At 55.0% G+C, this 21,719-nt stretch overlaps 1 protein-coding gene across 12 annotated transcripts in view; it reads left to right on the top strand.

Annotated features, from left to right (window-relative positions):
• ANKRD11 (ankyrin repeat domain containing 11) overlaps window positions 1-21,465 on the top strand; it is a 213,829-nt gene extending 192,364 nt beyond the window's left edge. For 7 of the 12 annotated variants that reach the window (XM_046681538.1, XM_046681536.1, XM_046681537.1 and 4 more), the window contains 10 exons: window positions 97-267; window positions 463-666; window positions 2,044-2,186; window positions 4,456-4,603; window positions 5,078-11,667; window positions 15,403-15,501; window positions 15,587-15,730; window positions 18,096-18,188; window positions 18,385-18,459; window positions 20,484-21,465. In XM_046681538.1, coding sequence (XP_046537494.1) covers window positions 97-267; window positions 463-666; window positions 2,044-2,186; window positions 4,456-4,603; window positions 5,078-11,667; window positions 15,403-15,501; window positions 15,587-15,730; window positions 18,096-18,188; window positions 18,385-18,459; window positions 20,484-20,669 — 7,853 coding nt within the window. In that variant the 3' untranslated portion in view covers window positions 20,670-21,465. Of the gene's footprint in view, window positions 1-96; window positions 268-462; window positions 667-2,030; window positions 2,187-4,455; window positions 4,604-5,077; window positions 11,668-15,402; window positions 15,502-15,586; window positions 15,731-18,095; window positions 18,189-18,384; window positions 18,460-20,483 lie in introns of those variants that run through there. The other 5 variants (XM_046681545.1, XM_046681540.1, XM_046681539.1 and 2 more) reach the window with 4 other exon arrangements.
• The last annotated feature ends 254 nt before the right edge of the window (window positions 21,466-21,719 follow it).

The following is a 21,719-nucleotide window of genomic DNA, read 5'->3' as shown; positions in this document are numbered from 1 at the left end:
CAGGGAGGCAGGGGCTCCTCGGCGCCAGGTCAGGCTCTGGGTTCTGAGGACTCCATGGCATGAAATCTTCCCCCTCTCTCCTCCACCACCTCACAGAGAAGCAGGGTCCTGAGCGGAAGAGGATTAAGAAGGAGCCTGTCACCCGGAAGGCTGGGCTGCTGTTTGGCATGGGGCTGTCTGGGATCCGGGCTGGCTACCCCCTCTCTGAGCGCCAGCAGGTGGCTCTCCTCATGCAGATGACGGCCGAGGAGTCTGCAAACAGCCCAGGTGAGCCCCTGGGGTAGGAGCCCCCTGGGATGGGAGAGGCTCTCTCTCTGGGGTGGGCACCTGTGCAAAGGCGTCCCCTTTCCCTCATGAAAACAGCCCAGGTCCTGAAGGTTTCTGTACAGCAGGGACACCCCAGCCAAGCCCCGCTGGCTCCACTCCCAGTAATGCTCCATCTGTCCTCTCCTCGGCCTGCAGTAGATACAACACCAAAGCATCCCTCCCAGTCGACAGTATGTCAGAAGGGGACGCCTAACTCTGCCTCAAAAACCAAAGACAAAGTGAACAAGAGAAACGAGCGTGGGGAGACCCGCCTGCACCGAGCTGCCATCCGGGGGGATGCCCGGCGCATCAAGGAGCTCATCAGCGAGGGGGCAGACGTCAATGTCAAGGACTTCGCAGGTGAGTGCTCGTGGCGCCCGTGGGCAGAGGGCAGAAGGCAGCATGGTGAGTTCACAGAGGGCTGAGGCTGCCTCTACAGATGGGCGGACCCTCTGGCCCAGCGAGCTCAGTAAGTCCTCAGGGGCCAGTAGCCCCACCCCTAGGGATCTGCTCCGCAGGAGTGGGAGCCATTCCCCAGTGTGTGTTTCCATGGGTGCTTGCACGCGTGCGTGGAGAAGACCCCACTTTATACCAGTATGATTTGCTGTTTCTGAGAAGGAAGAATTAGTACTTCTTGGGAGATATTGCAAAATAAAATCACTTTCTTGTTTCTCATTATTTTTAAGAGAATTGAGGAATTTTTAGATATTACTCTGCAGTGTTATATAAACCCCTGTTCTGTGCTGGAGGATTCCTTTTTCCTGGCTCCCAGAGGGTCTGCCTCTGGCGTATTTAGGAGGAAGCCGTGTTGTCCCAGCAGAGGCTGCCTCATGCCTGTCAGCCCGGGACACCCTCCCACCTCCCAGGGAAGAAGTATCACCCCAGACCCTCTTTAGGATGGAAACCAGTGTCCTCCCTGCCCTGAGACAGGCAAGGCCCTTTGTTTACTTGAAGGCCCGGTGAGTGCAGTTCAGTGTGGCCTTTTTTGCGTAAAGTACTTCCATTGTGCAGTGATGCATCAGCAGATTCCAGAGTTGGCTGTTCCAAGTGGATGAGAATGTGAGATAAATGAAGCAGTCTTCCGGTAGAATCCTGGATTTTTATCTCTGCCCTAGTTAATAGTTGTCTCACCCAAACCTAATTTAGCACCTTTGTTTTTAAAAGCAATTCTCTTAAATCAGGGTTTTCCCAGGCACTGGAATCTGTGTCCACAGGGGCATGCCCTGTTTGCACACTGACATGGTGGCCACTCTTCCTGGTGACAGGTTGAGGCTCCAGGTGGAAGCTGCCACCAGAGGAGGCCTCCCTGGTGGCCTCAGCCATGTGCTTCCCAGGGCGTGTTTCCAGACCTATGGCCATGGCCGCGAGCTCTGCTGTCCTACACAGGAGCCTTCTCAGCCTGTCTCTGTTACCCGTGTGCTGATGGATGAGCAGGGCTGAGCTGCCGTCATCACACTGTGCTCACCGGTCCTTGTCCATTGACAGGGTCTTGCTCCAGATTACCCCTGCAGGTTGTCAGTCTGTAGGGCTAACAGGCTAGATGTCAGTGAGCAAACGAGGTGTTACAGTAAGGAACATTCAAGGTTTCCCTAGACTAGAGTCCCTCAGTACAAGGGATGCCCACCAGGCTTCTGTCCCCGTCATTAGCGCATCCTTGGAGTGCTGCCCCGAGACAGGAGTGAGCCAGGAGTTGTTCCTGAGGATTAAGTAACATATGTCCTAAGTGTCTGTTTCCAGGCTGGACAGCGCTGCATGAGGCATGTAACCGTGGCTACTATGACGTCGCAAAGCAGCTGCTGGCTGCGGGGGCGGAGGTGAACACCAAGGGCCTGGATGACGACACCCCCCTGCACGATGCTGCCAACAACGGGCACTACAAGGTGGGCACCTCCCTGCAGACCTGGGTGGGCCTGCCATCGGATTTGTACCTCGCTCTGTAGTTCCTGTCTCTCTGTCCTTGCTGTCCTTCACACTTGCTAGGAAACTGAGAAGGGGGTCTTTGCCCGTACTCCACCCCCCCACCCCCAACCAGCCCAGCTTTCTCATTCTGAGTGGGCACCTGGCTGGCCTCTCACATCCCAACAATCAGCACTGCCTGCAGCGTGTGGACAGGCCTGCTCTGGCCGTGCAGGGTGGATTCGTGTTCGTGCCATAGGAAGGAGAGCTCTGGGGGCTGCTGTGGACCCTGTCCTTGTCCCTGTGGTGCTGTCAGACCTGGAAGGCCTGGACTGATGCGATGCTGAGAGGTGTAGCCAGTACCCAGGATGATCGTTGTCACAAGTCCAGGAGCAGTGAGCACCTTAGTGCACATTTTCCCCTGAGAGGACTCGTCGCCCCCATCAGGTCTGAAACAGAAGGTGCACGTGATGTGTCTCATGCATCTTGTGCTGCCAGAAAGCAGGGTGGTACGCAGAGATGATGAGGGCCTTGCTGTGGTCACTACCAGAACCACGGGACAGTCAAGCATGATGAGGACACACCACAGCCCCTTGTAGCAACCCCGCCCGGTCACTTTTGGCAGATGCAGGGAACCGGCAGCATCGAGACTGAGCAGCACAGTTGGAAAATGACAAGTCGCTGTGGGAGAATGGGGAAAGGCTCTGAATTAACAGGTTTCTGAGATGACAGGAGAAATCTTAACACCAGTGATACATTTGATGTTAGGAATTACAGTGAACTTTCAGGGAAGATAATGGCATTCTGTTTTGTTTCTTAATTTTTAAGGGCTGTTTTAGAGAAATATACTGAAAAGTTTATGAAATGTCTGGCATTTGCTAAAAAATACCTCGGGGAATGGGCCAGATGTGGGTGAAATGAGGCTGGCTGGTGAGCTGGTAGGTGATGGAGCTGGGAGTGAGGGAGTCGCCATTTGAATCTCTGTAGTTTTGTAATTATCATTTTAAAACTTTTTAAAAAATTATGGAAAATGTCAAAGAGGTGGAAACATGGTGAGGGAAGTATAATAATGGCCCCCAAAGACATCCCCATCCTGATCCTGGACTGTGGACATGTGGCCTCCCATGGCCAGGGGACTGTGCGCATGGGAGATGATCCTGGGTTGTCTGGGTGAGCTCATGGCCCTCAGGGGTCCTTACAGCAGAGACCCTGTCCTGGCTGGGACAAGTTACCAGCAGAGGCAGGAGGGAGGGTGCTCGAACTGTGCTGCCGGCCTTAGAGGAAGGGGCCATGGGCCAAGGAATGTGGTGGCCTCCAGCCACTGGGGTGGCACTCAGCTGGCAGACAACAAGGACATGGGGACCAGAGTCCCACCACTGCAAGGAACCCTGTGTGCAGGGAAAGGAAGGAGCCAACACCTTGGCCTCTGACCTCCAGGATCCTCAGACTAAGGTGGTTGTGTTGGTTCAAGCAGCAGTGGGACACTCGTCCCCAGGAGGCTCTGTCCTGAGTGATGTACTAGATGAGACAGAGCACGTGAAGAATGCGGTTTGTATTGACCCTTGTGAAAGGTTCTTCCAGTGCTCTAGGCTCAGACTAGACTAAGGTTGAGACTGAATTCGGTATTTGTACTTGAGTTCAGTGAATCAGCTGTCCTGGGTGTGTGACGCACAGGCTGTTAGTTGTAAACAGTTCAACAGGGCTGTTGAAATGTCACTGTGTTTCTGTTCTTCACGTGACTGTCCTTACCCGTGTAAAATAAAGCAAGGAAGAGGTGATCTTATTTTCTAAAATAAATGAAAATATAAAATAAACCTGCTTGCAGAAGCTTGGTCTTTGTTTTCTCTGTTCTGTAACACCGCCTGCTCCTCCCCTCCCCCCCATAAAAAACTTCCCCCTACATAGCCAGAACCTTCCATGACCACTGGACCGCACTGGATGGCAAGCTTGCCATTGGCAGGAGGGGAGCCTATGTGAGAAAATTCTGGGCAAGTGATTGACTCGTTGTGAGGGAGGACTTCTGGAGCTGGGACTGTTCCGCCTGGAGGGGAGCCTGTGAGGGTCCTTCCTGCAGGAGAGGCACAGGTCCAGAGACTCTGCCAGGCATGCTGTGCACACAGCTTGCGGCCTCAGCGTGGGCTGTTTTCTGGTTAAGCACAGGCTCTCTGGACGGTCACAGTTTTACACAGGTATAGTAATAGTGCGTCGGTGTTTCTCAGAAAGCTCCCTCATGTGCCTGCTGCTGTTTTGTAGGTGGTAAAGCTGTTGTTACGATATGGAGGAAATCCTCAGCAAAGCAACAGAAAAGGAGAAACACCACTGAAGGTGGCCAACTCCCCGACCATGGTGAACCTCCTGTTAGGGAAGGGCACCTACACGTCCAGCGAAGAGAGCTCCACTGGTCAGTGGCTGAGTGCTGGGTGTGTGTGCAGGGCGGGGGCGGGAGCAGGTTGTGTGACGCTACAGGGGCGGGGCCTCCCTATAGTGCTGTGATGCCAGAGGCAATGTGCGTTTGCATCTGCAGACCGGCACAGAGGGTCTCCTCGCCTCCTCAACACCTGCCACTTACAGGAATTTCTGGACTGCGAGGACCCCACCCCGCCTCCAGGGTTCCAGTGTCCAAAAGCCTGCAGGCTTACTACTAAGATGGCAACCCTGTCTTTGTACAAACCTCTCTTTGATGTCCTTCTGCCCATGGTCGGCCTCAGATTTAGCAAATTAAGTGCAGTGCTTCTTTGGGGAAGCCTCCCTCCCTGGGGTGGCTGAGCACTCGGGGTTGGGGGGCCTTTCTCCAGGCCACCTCTGCAGACTCCTTTTCCGTGTCTGTGGAGTTGTTCTGCACCTGCCTTGACATCTCTCATTCTGTTTCCAACAGACAGCTCCGAGGAGGAAGATGCCCCATCATTCGCGCCTTCTAGTTCAGTTGATGGCAATAACACAGACTCTGAATTTGAAAAAGGCCTAAAGCACAAGGCTAAGAATCCAGAGCCCCAGAAAACTGTGACCCCTGTCAAGGATGAGTATGAGTTTGATGAGGATGACGAGCAGGACAGAGTCCCTCCAGTGGATGACAAACACTTACTGAAAAAGGATTACAGGAAAGAAACTAAATCAAATAGTTTTATTTCTATACCCAAAATGGAAGTGAAAAGTTACACTAAAAATAACACAATTGCACCAAAGAAAGCTACTCATCGCATCTTGTCAGACACGTCAGACGAAGAGGATCTCAGTGTCACCGTGGGGACAGGAGAGAAGCTGAGACTCTCTGCACACACGATATTGCCCAGTAACAAAACACGGGAGCCTTCGAATTCCAAGCAGCAGAAGGAAAAAAATAAAGTGAAAAAGAAACGAAAGAAAGAAACAAAAGGCAAAGAAGTGCGGTTTGGGAAAAGGAGCGACAAATTCTGCTCCTCGGAGTCAGAGAGTGAATCCTCAGGGAGTGGTGAGGACGATGGGGACTCGGTGGGGAGCCCTGGCTGCCTCAAGGAGTCCCCGCTGGTGCTGAAGGACCCCTCCCTGTTCAGCTCCCTGTCTGCCTCCTCCACCTCGTCTCATGGGAGCTCCACTGCCCAGAAGCAGAACCCCAGCCACACAGACCAGCACGCCAAGCACTGGCGGACAGACAATTGGAAAACCATTTCTTCTCCTGCCTGGTCAGAGGTTAGCTCTTTATCAGACTCCACAAGGACGAGACTGACAAGCGAGTCTGACTGCTCCTCTGAGGGCTCCAGTGTGGAGTCACTGAAGCCAGTGAGGAAGAAACAGGAGCATAGGAAGAGGGGTGCCCTGTCCGAGAAAAAGAACTCCTTTCACTCCAGCGTGGACGGCGCCATTCCCAAGCTGGACAAGGAGGGGAAAGTGGTCAAGAAACACAAAACGAAACATAAACACAAAAACAAGGAGAGAGGACTGTGTTCAGTCAGTCAGGAACTCAAACTGAAAAGCTTCACTTATGAGTATGAGGACTCCAAGCAGAGGTCAGATAAGGCTATACTTTTAGACAATGACATTTCTACAGAAAATAAGTTAAAAGTATTGAAGCACGATAGAGACCACTTTAAGAAAGAAGAAAAACTTAGCAAAATGAAGTCAGACGACAAAGAATGGCTCTTTAAAGATGAGATAATCAAGGCCTCCAAAGATGACAAGTCGCTCAGGAGAGTCAGAGACATGAACAAAGACGTGAGCAGGCCTTTCCGAGACGAGAAAGACCGCTCGAATAAAGTGGAAAAGGAGAAGTCAGCGAAGGAAAAGTCTCCCAAAGAGGAAAAACTGAGACTATACAAAGAGGAAAGAAAGAAAAAATCCAAAGACAGGCCTTCAAAATTAGAGAAAAAGAATGATTTTAAAGAGGACAAAATTTCAAAAGAGAAGGAGAAGACTTTCAAAGAAGATAAAGAAAAACTCAAAAAAGAAAAAGTTTATAGGGAAGATTCTGCTTTTGATGACTATTGCAACAAAAGTCAGTTTCTGGAGAATGAAGATACCAAATTCAGCCTTTCTGACGACCAGCAAGACAGGTGGTTTTCTGACTTGTCTGATTCGTCCTTTGATTTCAAAGGGGAAGATAGTTGGGATTCTCCAGTGACAGACTACAGGGACATTAAAAATGACTCCGTGGCAAGGCTGATCTTGGAAACAGTGAAAGAGGACAGCAAGGAGAAGAAGCGGGAGAGCAGAACCCGGGAGAAGCGAGACTACAGCGAAAAGCGGAGCGACAAGGATGCTTTCTTTAGAAAGAAAGACAGGGACTATCTGGATAAAAACTCTGAGAAGAGGAAAGACCAAATTGAAAAGCACAAAAGTATCGCCAGCTATCTTTCAGAAAAAGACAAAAAGAGGAGGGAGTCTGCTGAAGGCGGGCGAGACAGGAAAGACAGGGATCTGAGCGACATCTGCAGGGACAGAAAGGACCCCCTCGAGGGCGCCAAGGAACGGAAGGACGGCAGAGCCAAGCCCGAGGAGGCGTACAGGGAGGACCTGAAGGAGTACAGCTGTGAGAGCATCTTCAAGGACAGGTCTGACTGTGACTTTGGGAAGAATCTGGAGCCTTGGGAAAGGCATCATTCTGTGAGAGAGAAGGAGAAGAAAGATGGCCTTGAGAAGGAGAAGAAAGAAAAAATAAAACTGGAAAAGTATAAAGACAAGTCCAGTGACAAAGATAAGAACGAAAAATCTCTCCTTGAAAAATGTCAGAAGGAGAAAGAATTTGATAAATGTTTTAAAGAGAAAAAAGATACTAAGGAAAAGCATAAAGATACACATAGCAAAGACAAAGAAAGAAAAGCTTCTTTTGACCAAGTTAAAGAAAAAAAGGAGAAGTGTTTCTCTGGAATTATCTCAGAAGACTTCTCTGAAAAAAAAGATGAAAAAAAGGGTAAGGAGAAAAGCTGGTATATTGCAGATATATTCACAGATGAAAGTGAAGATGAAAAAGATGATTATACGGCGAGTGGATTCAAAATTGGAGAGGCCGGTGAAGTGCAGCGGGTGGATGGGCTCCAGGAGAAAGACGACGGGAGGGAGCCGCACCCCTCGGACAGGCACCGGAAGCACTCCGTGGACAGGCAACACTCAGAGAAGCCAAAAGAGAAAGAACCCAAAGAAAAGAGAAGGGACAGAGGAGCCACGGAAGGCGTGAAAGACAAGAAAGAAAAGGCCTTTGACAAGCACAAAGAGAAGAAGGATAAGGAGTCCACAGACAAATACAAGGACAGGAAGGACCGGGCTTCAGTCGACTCCACTCAGGAAAGGAAGAGCAGACAGAAGCCCCCAGAGAAGGCAGAGAAGAAGCCTTGCGCAGAAGACAAGGCCAAGAGCAGGCACCGGGAGAGGCCAGACAAGGAGCATGGCCGAGAGAGGAAGGCGTCCAAAGGCGTCGAGCTGGAGAGGAGCCTGCTGGAGAAGCTGGAGGAGGAAGCGCTCCGGGAGTGCAGGGAGGACTCCAATGACAGGGCCAGCGAGGTGTCCTCCGACAGCTTCACGGACCGGGGACAGGACCCGGGCCTGAGTGCCCTCCTGGACACGTCCGTCACAGAGCCCCCGGAGGAGAAGGTCAAGGAGAGCTGCCCCCAGGAGAAGCTGAAGGAGAAGGAGAGGCACAGGCACTCGTCCTCCTCCTCCAAGAAAAGCCATGATCGAGAGAGAGGCAAGAAGGAAAAGTCCGAGAGGAAAGACAAGGGTGAGGATTATAAGGAGACGGGCAGCAGGAGGGACTCCAGCCAGTGTGAAAAGGAGTTCCTGGATGCCGACGCCTACAGCATTTCTTACAACACGAAAGCCGACATAGAAGATGAATTAGATAAAACCATTGAATTTTTTTCTACCGAAAAGAAAGACAAAAATGATTCTGAAAGAGAACCTTCCAAGAAAGTAGAAAAGGAACTGAAGCCTTATGGATCTGGTACCATCAACATCCTAAAAGAGAAGAAGAGAAGAGAGAAGCACCGGGAGAAGTGGAGAGATGAGAAGGAGAAACACAGGGACAAGCATGGGGATGGCATCCTGAAACATGCCCGGGAGGAGCACAAGTCTGCAGCCAAAGACAAGGACAGCCCCCCAGGTTCTCTTAGAGAGAGGCCCAGGGACGAGAGCCTGAGACCCAGTGAGGCCAAGCTAAAGGATAAGTCCAAGGAGAATCCAGAGAAGGAGAAGGCAGACTCAGTGAAACTCAGCAATGGAAGCGATAAGCTGCCACCATCCAAAGATGTGGGCAGGAAGGACGTCAGGCCCAGAGAGAAGCTTCTTGGAGACGGTGACCTGATGATGACCAGCTTTGAGAGGATGCTCTCCCAGAAAGACCTGGAGATTGAAGAGCGCCACAAACGGCACAAGGAGAGAATGAAACAGATGGAGAAGATGAGGCACAGGTCTGGCGACCCTAAGCTCAAGGAGAGAGTGAAGTCAGCTGAAGACATGCGGAAGAAGAGTCTGGATGTCCCTCCAAAGAAGCCGCTGGGGCTGGACCCTGCCCTTAAAGACAAGAAGCTCAAGGAGGCGGCTCCTCCTCCTCCAGCCGCTGAGAATAAGCCCCACCTGGGACCAGCTGTGGACGCCAGAGACTGGTTGGCGGGACCTCATATGAAAGAGGTCTTGCCTGCTTCTCCCAGGCCTGATCAGAACCGGCCCACCGGGGTCCCCACCCCTGCGTCAGTAGTGTCCTGCCCCAGCTACGAGGAGGCGATGCACACCCCCAGGACCCCGTCCTGCAGCACTGACGACTACCCCGACCTCGGGTTCGACTGCACAGACCCCCCACCCATCTCTAGCACGTCTGCCAGCGCCTGCTCCCCCTCCTTCTTTGACAGGTTCTCTGGGGCGGCGAGTGGGATTTCAGAAACCCCTAGCCAGACACCCACGAGGCCTGTGTGCACAAACCTTTATCGTTCAGTCTCCGTTGATATCAGGAGGACCCCTGAAGAAGAATTCAGTGTTGGGGACAAGCTGTTCAGACAGCAGAGTGTCCCTACTGCGTCTAGTTTCGACTCGCCAGGGCAGCACTTGGAGGACAAGGCCCCTGTTGCTCCAGGTCCCGCCGAAAAGTTTGCTTGCTTGTCTCCGGGGTATTACTCCCCGGACTATGGCATCCCCTCCCCCAAAGCAGACGGTCTGCACTGCCCGCCTGCAGCTGTGGTCAATGTCACTCCCTCCCCAGAGGGTGCCTTCTCTGGTTTACAAGCAAAGTCCCCCCCTTCACACCGAGATGAGCTTTTGGCTCCATCCATGGAGGGAGCCCTTCCCCCTGACTTGGGCATTCCCCTGGAGGCCACAGAGGACCAGCAGGCCACTGCTGCCATCATCCCCCCTGAGCCCAGCTACTTGGAGCCCCTGGACGAGGGCCCCTTCAGCACGGTCATCACAGAGGAGCCAGTTGAGTGGGCGCACCCTGCTGGCTCAGAGCAAGGTCTCTCTTCCAGCCTAATTGGGACTGCCCCCGAAAACCCTGTCAGCTGGCCCGTGGGGTCAGACCTTCTGCTGAAGTCTCCACAGAGATTCTCAGAGTCCCCAAAACATTTCTGTCCAGCTGCGTCCCTCCACCCTGCTGCCCCAGGGCCCTTCGGTGCCACAGAGCCCCCTTACCCAGGGTCCCCTGCCTCATATCCTCTGTCAGGCACTGAGCCTGGACTCGAGGAGGTCAGAGACACTGCGGTGGAAGCAATCCCGGCTGCTGTCTCCCCTTCAGAAGAACCCACCCCTTTCACCCCTCCCTCCAGGCTGGAGTCCTTCTTCAGTAGCTGCAAGTCGCTTCCGGAAGCACCCCCCGAAGGGCCCCCCGAGCCTGCGTGTGTGACCACCGTGGCTCAGGTGGAGGCTCTGGGGCCCCTGGAAAATAACTTCCTGGAAAATGGTCACAACCTGCCTGTCCTCGGCCAGGTGGAGCCAGTGCCCTGGTCTGACCCCTTTACCACCCCTGTGGACGACTTAGACCTGGGACCCTTCTCACTGCCAGAGCTTCCCCTTCAAACTAAGGACGTTTCCGACGTCGAAACAGAACCTGTAGAAGACAGTCCTCTCATTCCTCCAGAAAATACCCCTGCAGGGGCCCCCATGGTCCTGAATGGTGGGGATGTCGCTGCATCAGCTGCTGAGGAGCAACTCGTGCTGCCCCCTGACCAGCCGGTCACCCGGCTCCCTGCCGAGCCCGAGCCCCTGGAGGAGCCGAAACCCGCCGTGATGCTGAATGCCACGGCAGAAGCAGGGGCTGTGTCAGAGGCGAGGGCTCCTGAGGACTCCAACTCCAGCTTGGGGCCTGTGCCAGCCCTCCCGGAGCAGCTTCCACCAGGGGGTGTTGACGAGGAGGCCGAGTGCCAAGAGCCCTCGGCTGTATCCCACGGTGCACCTGACCCTCCTGTGGACTGCTTGGCACAGGCGGACGGGGCTGGCCCCCATGACACTGCTGGGCTTGAGGGGCCTCCGAGCAGTGTCCTGCCCGAAGCGACAGAACCAGAACCCAAACCCACAGCCGAAGCCCCAAAGGCCCCCAAAGTGGAGGAGATCCCCCAGCGCATGACCAGGAACCGGGCTCAGATGCTGGCCAATCAGAACAAGCAGAGCTCGCCCCCTTCTGAGAAGGAGCCTGCCCCGGCGCCCAGAGCGAAGGGCCGCGGCTCCGAGGAGGAGGACCCGCAGGCCCAGCACCCGCGCAAACGCCGCTTCCAGCGCTCCAGCCAGCAGCTGCAGCAGCACATGAACACGTCCACACAACAGACGCGGGAAGTGATCCAGCAGACGCTGGCTGCCATCGTGGATGCCATCAAGCTGGACGACATCGAGCCCTACCACAGTGACAGGTCCAACCCGTACTTTGAATACTTGCAAATCAGGAAGAAGATTGAAGAGAAGCGGAAGATCCTCTGCTACATCAGCCCGCAGGCACCCCAGTGCTACGCCGAGTATGTCACCTACACGGGCTCCTACCTTCTGGACGGCAAGCCACTCAGCAAGCTGCACATCCCCGTGGTGAGTGCCAGGGGCCGGCCTGAGGGTGTGTCCAGGTGACGGGTCAGGACCCTGTTTACTGTGTGTCTGAATGCGAACGTCAAGCTTGAGGATGCCAGATCTTAGGACAGGTGTGGCGCCATTCTGGGGACCAGGCTTCAACACGAGGTCCACGTCAACACAGCAGCTCTGGGTCAGGACACCTGCTTCCTTTCCTGTTTGTCATTCACCACTTGTCCCAAGTCAGCTCCCGATCCAGTGCCCTACAGGGTCACTGCCTGCCCAGCCCTCAGGACTACCCCAGCACCCTCCTAACTGTCACCCAGCTCCCTGTCTGCTGCGCCCTGTGGACCTCCAGCTAGAGCCCTCCAGTGCTGCTGGGTCCCTGGTCTCCCAACCTCCTTCCCTGGGACTGGGGCTGACCAAGGCCCGCACCCTGTGTTGGGCACCCCTGCACACAGTCCCCCTTTCTGCAGCTCAGTCTCTCCTGTCAGCTCCCTTCAACAGCCCGAGGCCTCCACGGGACATCCAGCCTGGCTGCAAGCCCGACCCCTCCCTTGAGCCCTCCATGCCTCTGTCCTGGTTCCCAGCGGCCCCGGCGCCTTTGCCACCTCCTTGAAGCTCTCCTTTCATCAGGCTTCCAGCTTCCCCGCCTAGCAGGCCTGTTCTCAGCCAGCACCCCAGCCCACCTCTCTTTTCATCCTCATGTCCAAATGTCACCAAAAGGGGACATGTCCAAATCCCACCATGCACACCACCCTCCGCCCCATCCTCGCATGCCAATGTCTGGGCTGTCAGCAAACCCTGATGAACAGGACTCTGTGGGCAACAGGCCTCTCACATCGCTGCTTCCCCTGCTCCACCCTCCCCTGGGTTGGCTCTTGCTTCCTCCTTGCCCATGGGGGTCTGTTCTTAGCACAGCAGCCACAGGGATTCTTGTGGAGTAGAGCCAGGGTGCCCCCGCCACGCCCCCCTGCCCCCGTCCCCGCCCCCATTCCCTGGGCTCCGAGGACCCAGGCTCATGGTGCTCTCCACGTGTTGCTGATTTACACCGTGTGCCCCTTGAGGTGCTTTGTGCTCTTGACCCTGCCACCCCCTTGAAGAAAAGCCAGGACTTCTTTTTGCTTTATCCATTCAGCCTAGGGTGGGCCTCAGTCATGGCGATCAAGTGAATGCTGGTCCCCTGGGAGGCCTGGGCACGCAGCCCACACAGCCAGTCTCGAGGGAACTTCGTCCTGAAGGAGAGTCTCATGGGATATGTGTGCTGCTGCCAGACGTCAGTGTTCTGAGAGTCGCACCCATGCTGGCTTCACCAGGCAGAACACTCACTTCCTGGGACTGACAGCCAGCGTCTTCTGAATGAAGACGAGTGGCCTTGAGCACCAGGTGCAAAGGGTGAGGGCCAGGGGCACCACTGCCTGGACCACCACCCTCCCTGCCTAGCCCAGCCTACGTTTTGTCCCCTGAGCACGGCTAGCTTTGAACTCAGAAGAATGTCACCAGCGTCACTCTCCCTTCTCCTGGTCCCCTCGCCCGAGAAGCCCGGGGAGGCCACCCTGCACTTCTCTGGCCTGGGAGCCTTCAGCTGCCTGGCTCATCTGGGTCACCAGATTCAAAAAACCTGGCCTGAGCTTTCTGTTCAGTGAGACTTCCCTGTTTGTTTAAATTTTAGTTATTGAAACAAAAGAGTGCCGTGAGCACCCTAGAAAGTTTAGAAATTCTGGAGAAAGGAAACCAATAGAGGTCACTCCTCCTACCCCAGAGTTCACCCCGTCAGTGGTCCCTGCATCTCCTTCTCTCTTCTCTTCTGCTGGGACTTAGGCCTTTCTGGAAGAAAGCTCCATTTTACTTCCCAGTGCCACATAATTTGAGCAGCCAGGCTGTCAGGGCAGGGCAGGTGGAGGGCAGCTGTTCCTGTTTTTCACCAGGCCAGAGGCCTGGGGCAAAACAACCCAGAGCAAGAAATACTCATGCCTAGACACGCCCCTTTCATTGCACTTGCATCACCTCCAGGCCACCCAGGTGGAGTCAGACGAGGAAGGTGCAGGGGACCCCGTGGGGCTGGGTGCGTCGAGGCAGAAGACGGTGCAGGGGAAAGGGTGTGTGACTGGGGGGAGCTAGCGAGATGTTTTAATTTCTCATTTTGAGCTGATTTTAGACTGACGGAAAAGTTGAAAGCACAAAGCGTGTTTGTGGCTCCTTGCTTGGCCTCCTGGATGTGGCAGGTCACCCGCCTCGTCCTCCAAGACCTGACACTCAAGCGTGTGGATGAGGTAGTTGGTCTGACGTCCACAACTGGACTGAGGTTACATGTTTTTGGCGAGAACCCACAGATGTGACGTGAGGCCTCGGTGCCTTGAGTCGCGTCCCCAGTGTCATCAGTCCTGTAGTGTTGGCCCAGGTCCCCTGACGGCTCCCCTGTGCAGTCCTGTCTTTCCCTTTGTGGTTGGAACATATTTTGGGGAAGATACTTTGGGACTCCATCAGTTCTGTTTTCCTCGAGCGTCTGCCGCCTAGTTTCAGTTTCTGCAGGGGATCTCATCTGCAGGTTACTCTGTGGTCGGGCCTAATGCCGATTCTCCGTTTCTCTCTCCTCCGTCTGGTGATTGGAGTTCTCCTAGAGGCTGTGGGTTCTGATCCAACGTGAGTTACCATCATTGATTTTGTGTGCACATTGTTCCAGCCGTGGCTGTAGGAGCTCCTTCAAGTTGCCCCATCTTTTTTGAGCACACTCTCACTTTCTGGCCCCACGAGATGGTCCAGCTCTTCTTGTGCTTTTCCTGCCTCAGCCCTGTCATCAATCGTGTGGTCTCTTCTGGTGGGAATGGTGTTGAGAAACGAAGTCCTGGGCACAGGGTGTGCTCACTGTCCTGGGTGACATAGCGCCCAGCCCTCGGCGGACAGAACCAGGGCCTATGTGTGCTGCTCCGCATCCCTCCAGCTGGGTCTGCTGCAGAAACCCTGACTCCATCATGTGTTGCACCTTCTTTCTGCACGAGAGAGACCCAGTGCTGCTTCTCTGCAGTGTGGGCACTGACCTGCTCACTCTGGCGCACGTGTTCTGGGTCAGAAGTGCTGGCCCCCCATGAGGAGCGCCTTCATGCTTAGAGGACGGCGTTTGCGCTGGTTCTTCGGGTCTCCACCCACTGTGTCTTTCCCCAGTGACTTAGGGAGCTCTCTCTTCCCCTGGCTGATGCCCTATTGAGAGAGTCGTGCTCACTGGTCGCATTTGTGTTCCCTCTTGGCACCCATGTCCCCGTTGCTTTAATGGATTATTTGGGGGTATGTGAAACCTCACTGTAGATGAAGGAAGCTCAGTGCTCACCCTCTCCTCTCCCAGCGCCCTCTCTTGTTCATGCCTTGTCTGTCATGTTTCTTCCACACAGGCAGCCCTGTGTACATATTCTTTGTCTCCTCTTCTTTCTTGCAAGAAGGGCAGCAGTGTAGACACACTCTGCACCTTGCTTTTCCCTTCACACCATCTCTGGAACTCACTCGCCTCGTTCTTTTTTACCACTGCGTAGTCCTCCTCTTGGGCGGAGCGGGGTGGGGGGGTGTGCCTTAGTTGCTTCACTTGCTCCCTATCTTCAAGCATCTAGTTGTTTCCAGGGAGGGCCTGGTGCATCCACGTTTTGGTGTGACCAGGGGTATGTCTTCAGGGCAGACGCCTACAAGCGGCATTGCTGGGTCCCTTGGGCTCTTGGTGCAGGTTCGTGGTCCCCACTAATCCCTCCCTCTCACCCTCTCCAACTGCAGATTGCACCCCCTCCCTCGCTGGCGGAGCCCCTGAAGGAGCTGTTCAAGCAGCAAGAGGCCGTGAGGGGGAAGCTGCGTCTCCAGCACAGCATCGAGCGGGTAAGAGGAGACCGGGTGTGAGGGGCCTGGGCCCAGGGGCCTCTGGCCCTTGTTAGTCTTGGCTCATCCAGCTCCTCTCCTCCAGGAAAAGCTGATCGTCTCCTGTGAGCAAGAGATCCTGCGGGTTCACTGCCGGGCAGCAAGGACCATTGCGAACCAGGCGGTGCCGTTCAGCGCCTGCACCATGCTGCTGGACTCTGAGGTCTACAACATGCCACTGGAGAGCCAGGTCGGTGTCGCCCAGGCTGGGCACGCACTCCTGTTTCCCAGGAAGAGCTGGGCCTTCCAGGCTGTGGCTGCACCACAGGCAGCGAGCGGGAGGCGCCCACAGACCCCAGCCTGGTTACGTGGGCATGCCGCAGGGGCCAGATTCGCTAGTCCGCCTCAGAGGTGGGGAAAGCAGGGTGACGGGGCAACAGTGCACTCAGTGCTGGTGTTATAAGATGCCACCTGGATCTGCAAGTCCCCATTCCAGGGTCTACCATGTGCAGGCGCCCAGGTCACGGGGCTGGGCCTCAGTAAGTTTCAGTCACTTTGAGTTATTTAGATTTTCCTCTAAAACATAGACATGATTAGGACGGGTGGGTCCCAGCCCCGTCTGTTGCTGTGAGCAGCGAAGGCTCCATAGGAGGGATCATGCTGGGGACACTGGTGGCCTTGCGCCAGCCTGGTGACAGGGGCAGCAAGGCAGAGCAGCCAAGGGCCAAGAGGTGTAGGAGCCTGGGCTGCTCAGCAGAGCAGTGCTCCCCCTCACTGGTCCTACGCCCCGGGCGCTGTTACTGCAGAATGGACCCATTAGGCTGGGCTGGGCTGGGCCGGGCAGCAGGGGCCAGAGCACTGCCATCCATGCAAACACTGGCTCGCCTCGACCGTCCTCCAGAGTGGCCTGGCCTTGTCCACTCCTGTGGCCATCCCGCCACCTCAGGGTTAGATTTGTCCCACATGGTCAAACCCTGTGCTTCCCCTGCCCGATGGGGCCTGTCAGTAAACGTGTGGGCACCCCCACCCCACAGTCTCCCCGCCTCTCTGCCCGCTGTGGTGCAGGACTGCTCCCATACTTGAAGGGGCCACTCCCAGCCTCAGGAGTTTCCAGCTGCCTCCTGACCTATCTCGTATGTGTCCCCTGTCCTCCATCCTGAGCCTGCTGCTGCCCGCTGCACTCAGGCCTGGCCGCCTGAGGCTGTCTGCCTGGGCTTGACTCCCGGGATTCTCTTCCCCACAACCACTAAGACCTTTTGACAGCAGCTCAGATGCATCAGTCTGGGCTTGCCCTGTGCCCCCGGCCCCTGCTCACCTGGGTTTGCCTGGACACTGTTGTTCCCTCGGGCCTGTCCTGCTGCCCCTTCACTGTTCAGGCCTTGGTGCCAAGTGCCCCTCCTGACAGATGTTCCCCATGGCCCCCTGGCCAGCGTGAGCCCCTGCTGCAGCCCAGGCTCCTGGGGGATCGCATGGAACCCTGGAGTTGCAAGCCTCATTCCCAGGCTGGCTGTGTGGCCACACAGTGGTTCAGTGGTTTTTAGTTAAAAACTTTTTTATTAGTGCATTAAAGATTTTCCCACTCACTTACATACAGTCTTCAAGGATATCTCTTAAAAACTCTCCTCATTTGATGTACTATGCATAATGACAAGTTTTTTCTAAAGCAACATTTGGTGACAAGCCATAAAACGAGGTTTGGTTGGGAACTGAATAATTACTTCAGGAATTAGGTGTCTGGAAGTTTCACTTTTTGTATTTAAATGAAAAAAGAAAAGGAATCTGCTAATCTTTAAGGGATTTCCTGGGTTGCTTCTGAATGTGAGAGAGGAGGTCTCGGGCTCCAGCTCTTCCCTCAGATGTGGTTGGTGTGCGGCCTGTGCTCAGCCTCGGTGCAGCTGTGTGTGGCTGTGGCGAGAGACTGCTGTGTTAACCTTGTCAGCGTGACGGTCGCCCTCACCCGGGGGAGACCCTGCAAACCCAGACAGCAGGAGACTGCAAGAGCCACCTGCTTGCCTGTCTCCTCCATCCCCGTTGGTAAACCACAGCCCATCACGCACACAGATGCTGCTGTTCGTGAGGACGGTGATGGCAAGTTAGCACTCCTGTAGAGTGAAACCAAGGGCTGGCCCTCGGCCACCTCAGGCCTCTCAGACGTCCTTTTCAAAGAAAAAAATTACCTCGTTTTTACAAACAGAAGGAATTGAAGCATGCCATTGCCAGCTTTACCGTGTGCCTCCATGTGGCCTGCAAAGGAAGCCGAGGCTGGAGTCTGAGGGGCCCCGTCTGTCTCCTCCCAGAACGCATATCTCCTCCATGGGGGTCATAACAGACATGTAGGATGCCCTCCTGGGGGCTCCTGAGTCACCCCCAGGCAGCTCCACCACAGACATCGTGGGAACAGTGTGTCTGGGACGGCCCCATGGCCGCCTCAGGCGTGTTATGAAAGCGGTTTGGGGCAGGGATGGTCCTGCCGCTGGGTCCCAGGGCACGTGGACAGTGCATGGACTTGGGATAAGGCTGCAGCTCCAGCTCTTCACGCAGCACATGGCAGGTGGGCCTCCGCCGTGCCCTCCTCGCTCTTCCCTGGCCAACGTCCACATCTCTTTCCCCACCAGGGAGACGAGAACAAGTCAGTGCGGGATCGGTTCAACGCCCGCCAGTTCATCTCCTGGCTCCAGGACGTGGATGACAAGTATGACCGCATGAAGGTGAGTGCTCCTTGCTCCCTGAGCTGCCACTGGGCTGGGAGCCCCCAGGAGTCTTCTGGGGTGGGGGGAGGCTGCTGCCGGGCCGGGTTTGGAGGTGACAGTTTGAGACGCTCTCTGAACGCAGCTAACACTCTCTGGGAGCCAAGGTCTCCCCACCCCCATGTTGCCTCCTTAGAGTGTCTTCCCTCCTGTCCAGGTGTGCGGGGAGCAGCTCCTGTCACCAGCTGGCGGTCAGACCTCTGTGGGACCCCACCTTGAGCCCTCCTCAAAGGTCACAGCACACACCCATCACCACTGCTCTGGACGTGCTGACCAGTGCAGCAGGCAGAGGGTGGGTGGGAGATAGATTAGCAAGTAAGATGCAAGTCCTCACCAGCAGTTGCTAGGGTTGCACATCGGGTCACCCAGGAGAGCCAAGTGAAAACTCACTACCAAGCACGTGCCAGTTACAGGATCTCACATGTACGTTAGCACCCCCCGGAAGCTCCACGAGGCAGGCCATGTGGGCCGTGCCTGCTGCTCCTCCCCCTGGGAGCCAGAGAACCAATGGGGTGAGCCCAGGCTCCCCACGCCACCCCTGTTCTTGGAGAGTAAGACGGTGTTTCCAGCCACACCCATGTCCCTTAGACCTCAGTGACCCACGAACATGGCCCTGCAGCCATGCACACAGGGAGGTGTTGGCACTGAAAGCCCAGAGAGGGACCGCCGAGCCCACGTGTCACCTTGTGGGTGTGTGTCTGACAGACCCCGAGGCGCTGGTGTAGTCACATCTCACTCTCCGCCCACCAGCCAGGCTTGAAGGAGCCACAGGAAGACTTTCCTATAAAAAGAGAAGTGATATTTGACGACATTAAAAGTAGACTCTGAACATTAAAAATGCTACATACATCTAATTTCTTTAATGTGCTAAGAACTTACAAACTAATAAGAAAAAGGTGGATAGAAAAAGAAACTAGTGAAGTGTATAGAGTCAGTGCAGGAAGATGAAATGGCCACACCTTCACAAAAAGATGTTTCATGTGACCACTCATTTCAGAACCTGAGGTCACGAGATCCTATGTAGGAGACAGACTGCTGGCCCATGCCTGCAGTCCTGGGGCCGGCGCCACTGGTGGCCTGTAGGTAAATGGACAGTAGCTGTCACATTCCACAGCGTTCTGGCTGCCTCACTGTGGTCATTCAGAACTCAGGGGTCTGCACAATGTTCACTGGAACAGTCCCGTCAAATGGAAACCCAGAAGCCCATCAGTGATGCAGTGTGCATGGTGCTGGGGCGCGCGCCAAGGCCGAAAGGCTGTAGGGCATCGTCCCTGCGGGCACACGCAGCCCGCGAGCGAGTGCTGGCCTGAGTCTCACCGAGGACCCGAGTCCTTCCTGAGGCCGCACACTCCAGCACAGGCGTGCCTGCCACAGCCCACGGTGGCTGTTTGCAGAGACTGGAGAGGGAGGAGGACTGGCATCCTCCGCGCTTCCTAAAGCAAGTTAGAGACTGATAGCCACCCCGGGTCCTGTGTGCACATCTAAGGGAAGATGAGGATTTTCCAGCCCCATCACATACCGCCAGACTTTGTTGGCACGACCGTGTTCACACGTCCGAGGCCCCGCCACGTTCAGAACTCCCCTATTCCCCAAGGTGCGTCCCACCCAGACCCGCATGCTCATCTGGTCAGGTCCCATTGCAAGAATCTGATTAGAGTCATTATTCAGTTTTCAACTTTCTACCTGCTTTATATGAAAGACTTAAATAGTCTTAACTGTTCACTATTATTTAGTGCCTATTAACAGTATACCCACGAATATTAAACACTTTAATACTAAACCCCAGATAACACTTTAAAAATTAAAAGGCATAATTTCCACTATAAATGCAAATGAAACCAACATCACCAGCCATAAATAAGATAACTGTAAAACAAAAATGGAAAAGCAGAGTGGTTACAAATTCCAATTAAATGTTGTGGCGAAGTGCACAGGGTGGGGGCACAGGGCAGGGACAGACCCCCGTGTGGTCAGCACCACCGCTGAGCAGGACCACCCCTGAGGGAGGATAGACCCAAATGTGAAGAGGCCAGGGGCAGTCAGGTGCCTGCAGGACGGCCCTGGGGGCCATGCAGAGGCACAGGCCACCACAGCCATAGCTCAGCCCGGGTCCCGACCCCAGTTCTCTCAGTGGGGGTTTCGGCAGGGAGAGCAGGCAGTGGGGGCCCAGTGCTCCTGCTCAGGCAGCGGGGGGGCGGCTGGGAGGCGGTCAGGGTCTTGCCTCCACTCTCCTCACCTGCTGTGTCCCCTGTGCAGACATGTCTCCTGATGCGGCAGCAGCACGAGGCTGCGGCCCTCAACGCTGTGCAGAGGATGGAGTGGCAGCTGAAGGTCCAGGAGCTGGACCCTGCAGGGCACAAGTCCCTGTGCGTGAACGAGGTGCCCTCCTTCTACGTGCCCATGGTCGACGTCAACGACGACTTCGTGCTTCTGCCAGCCTGACGCACCATGGGATGGCCGCACAGAACACAGGCGCGGGCCACACATCTGCCCGGTGCTGCTGCCACGTCCGAGCAGCAGGAGACCTTGTCCCTCAGGTGGGGACACCCAGGGAGAAACCCCGCACTTTGCCCCCTGGAGCGTGGCCCTTTTATACCAGCCGCTGCAGTAGGACAAGGAGACTGGGGGGGCATAGACATGGCGGCCTTGGGGTCTGTTTTCCAGCCAGCTGCACAGGCATTTCAGGAGCTGCAGAACGGAGTGCGTTTTTTAAAATTTCTTGTTCCATTCTGATCAACTAAAGGAAATAAAATTAAGGTTTCCACCCCTCAGAAACAGTGACTCTGGGTCGGAGGGCAAGGGGAGTGCCGTCCTGGCCACTGCCCTGTTGCCACGGAGCCGCCAATGGCCGCAGGCCTCCAACTGGGCCTGGGACGCTGTGCCGAGCGACGCCCGGCTGCGCCGCCCACCCGCCTGTCACAGGACACAGAGCCAGGACTCTCCGGTTGTGTTTTTAATGGAGTCAAATCCACGTGGTTTGTATATTTTTTCCTTTAATCTTGGGCATTTTGTTTCTCTTTCTGAGAACATAACTTGAAACACTACAGAGCCAATAATCATATAAAAAGTGTTCCCGTAAACGCTGTACAGTTTTATACACATTCACAATGTACTTTTGCTGCCTTCTAGATAATTTATTTTGCAACACATTACTGCACAGTTGTAAATAACTTATGTACTGTAACATCACTTCAGTTATGTGTAAAGAAATAAATAAATTAATTAAATGCTCTTTGTACATGACAGTCCCCTCCCTGGGAGGGGCCGACATGCAGGACTGTGACACGAGGGGTTGCGCCACTGAAAACTCCAATGTCCTCAACTTTTTTCCTCCCTAATTATTAGCTTTTAATTTTGGAACAAATTATACTTTCCTGCCCTTCCTGGGCCCTAAGGGGCCGTGCCTCTCTGCCTGAGGAGCTGCTCAGCTCAAGTCAGGAGGTGCTGGCTGGGGAGGTGAGGGCTGGGGGTGATCCCTGTGTTCTCCACATC

The sequence above is a fragment of the Equus quagga genome, chromosome 13 (genome assembly GCF_021613505.1).
Source record: "Equus quagga isolate Etosha38 chromosome 13, UCLA_HA_Equagga_1.0, whole genome shotgun sequence".
Taxonomy (NCBI): Eukaryota; Metazoa; Chordata; class Mammalia; order Perissodactyla; family Equidae; genus Equus; species Equus quagga.
This window is presented reverse-complemented; position numbering and strand designations above follow the sequence as displayed.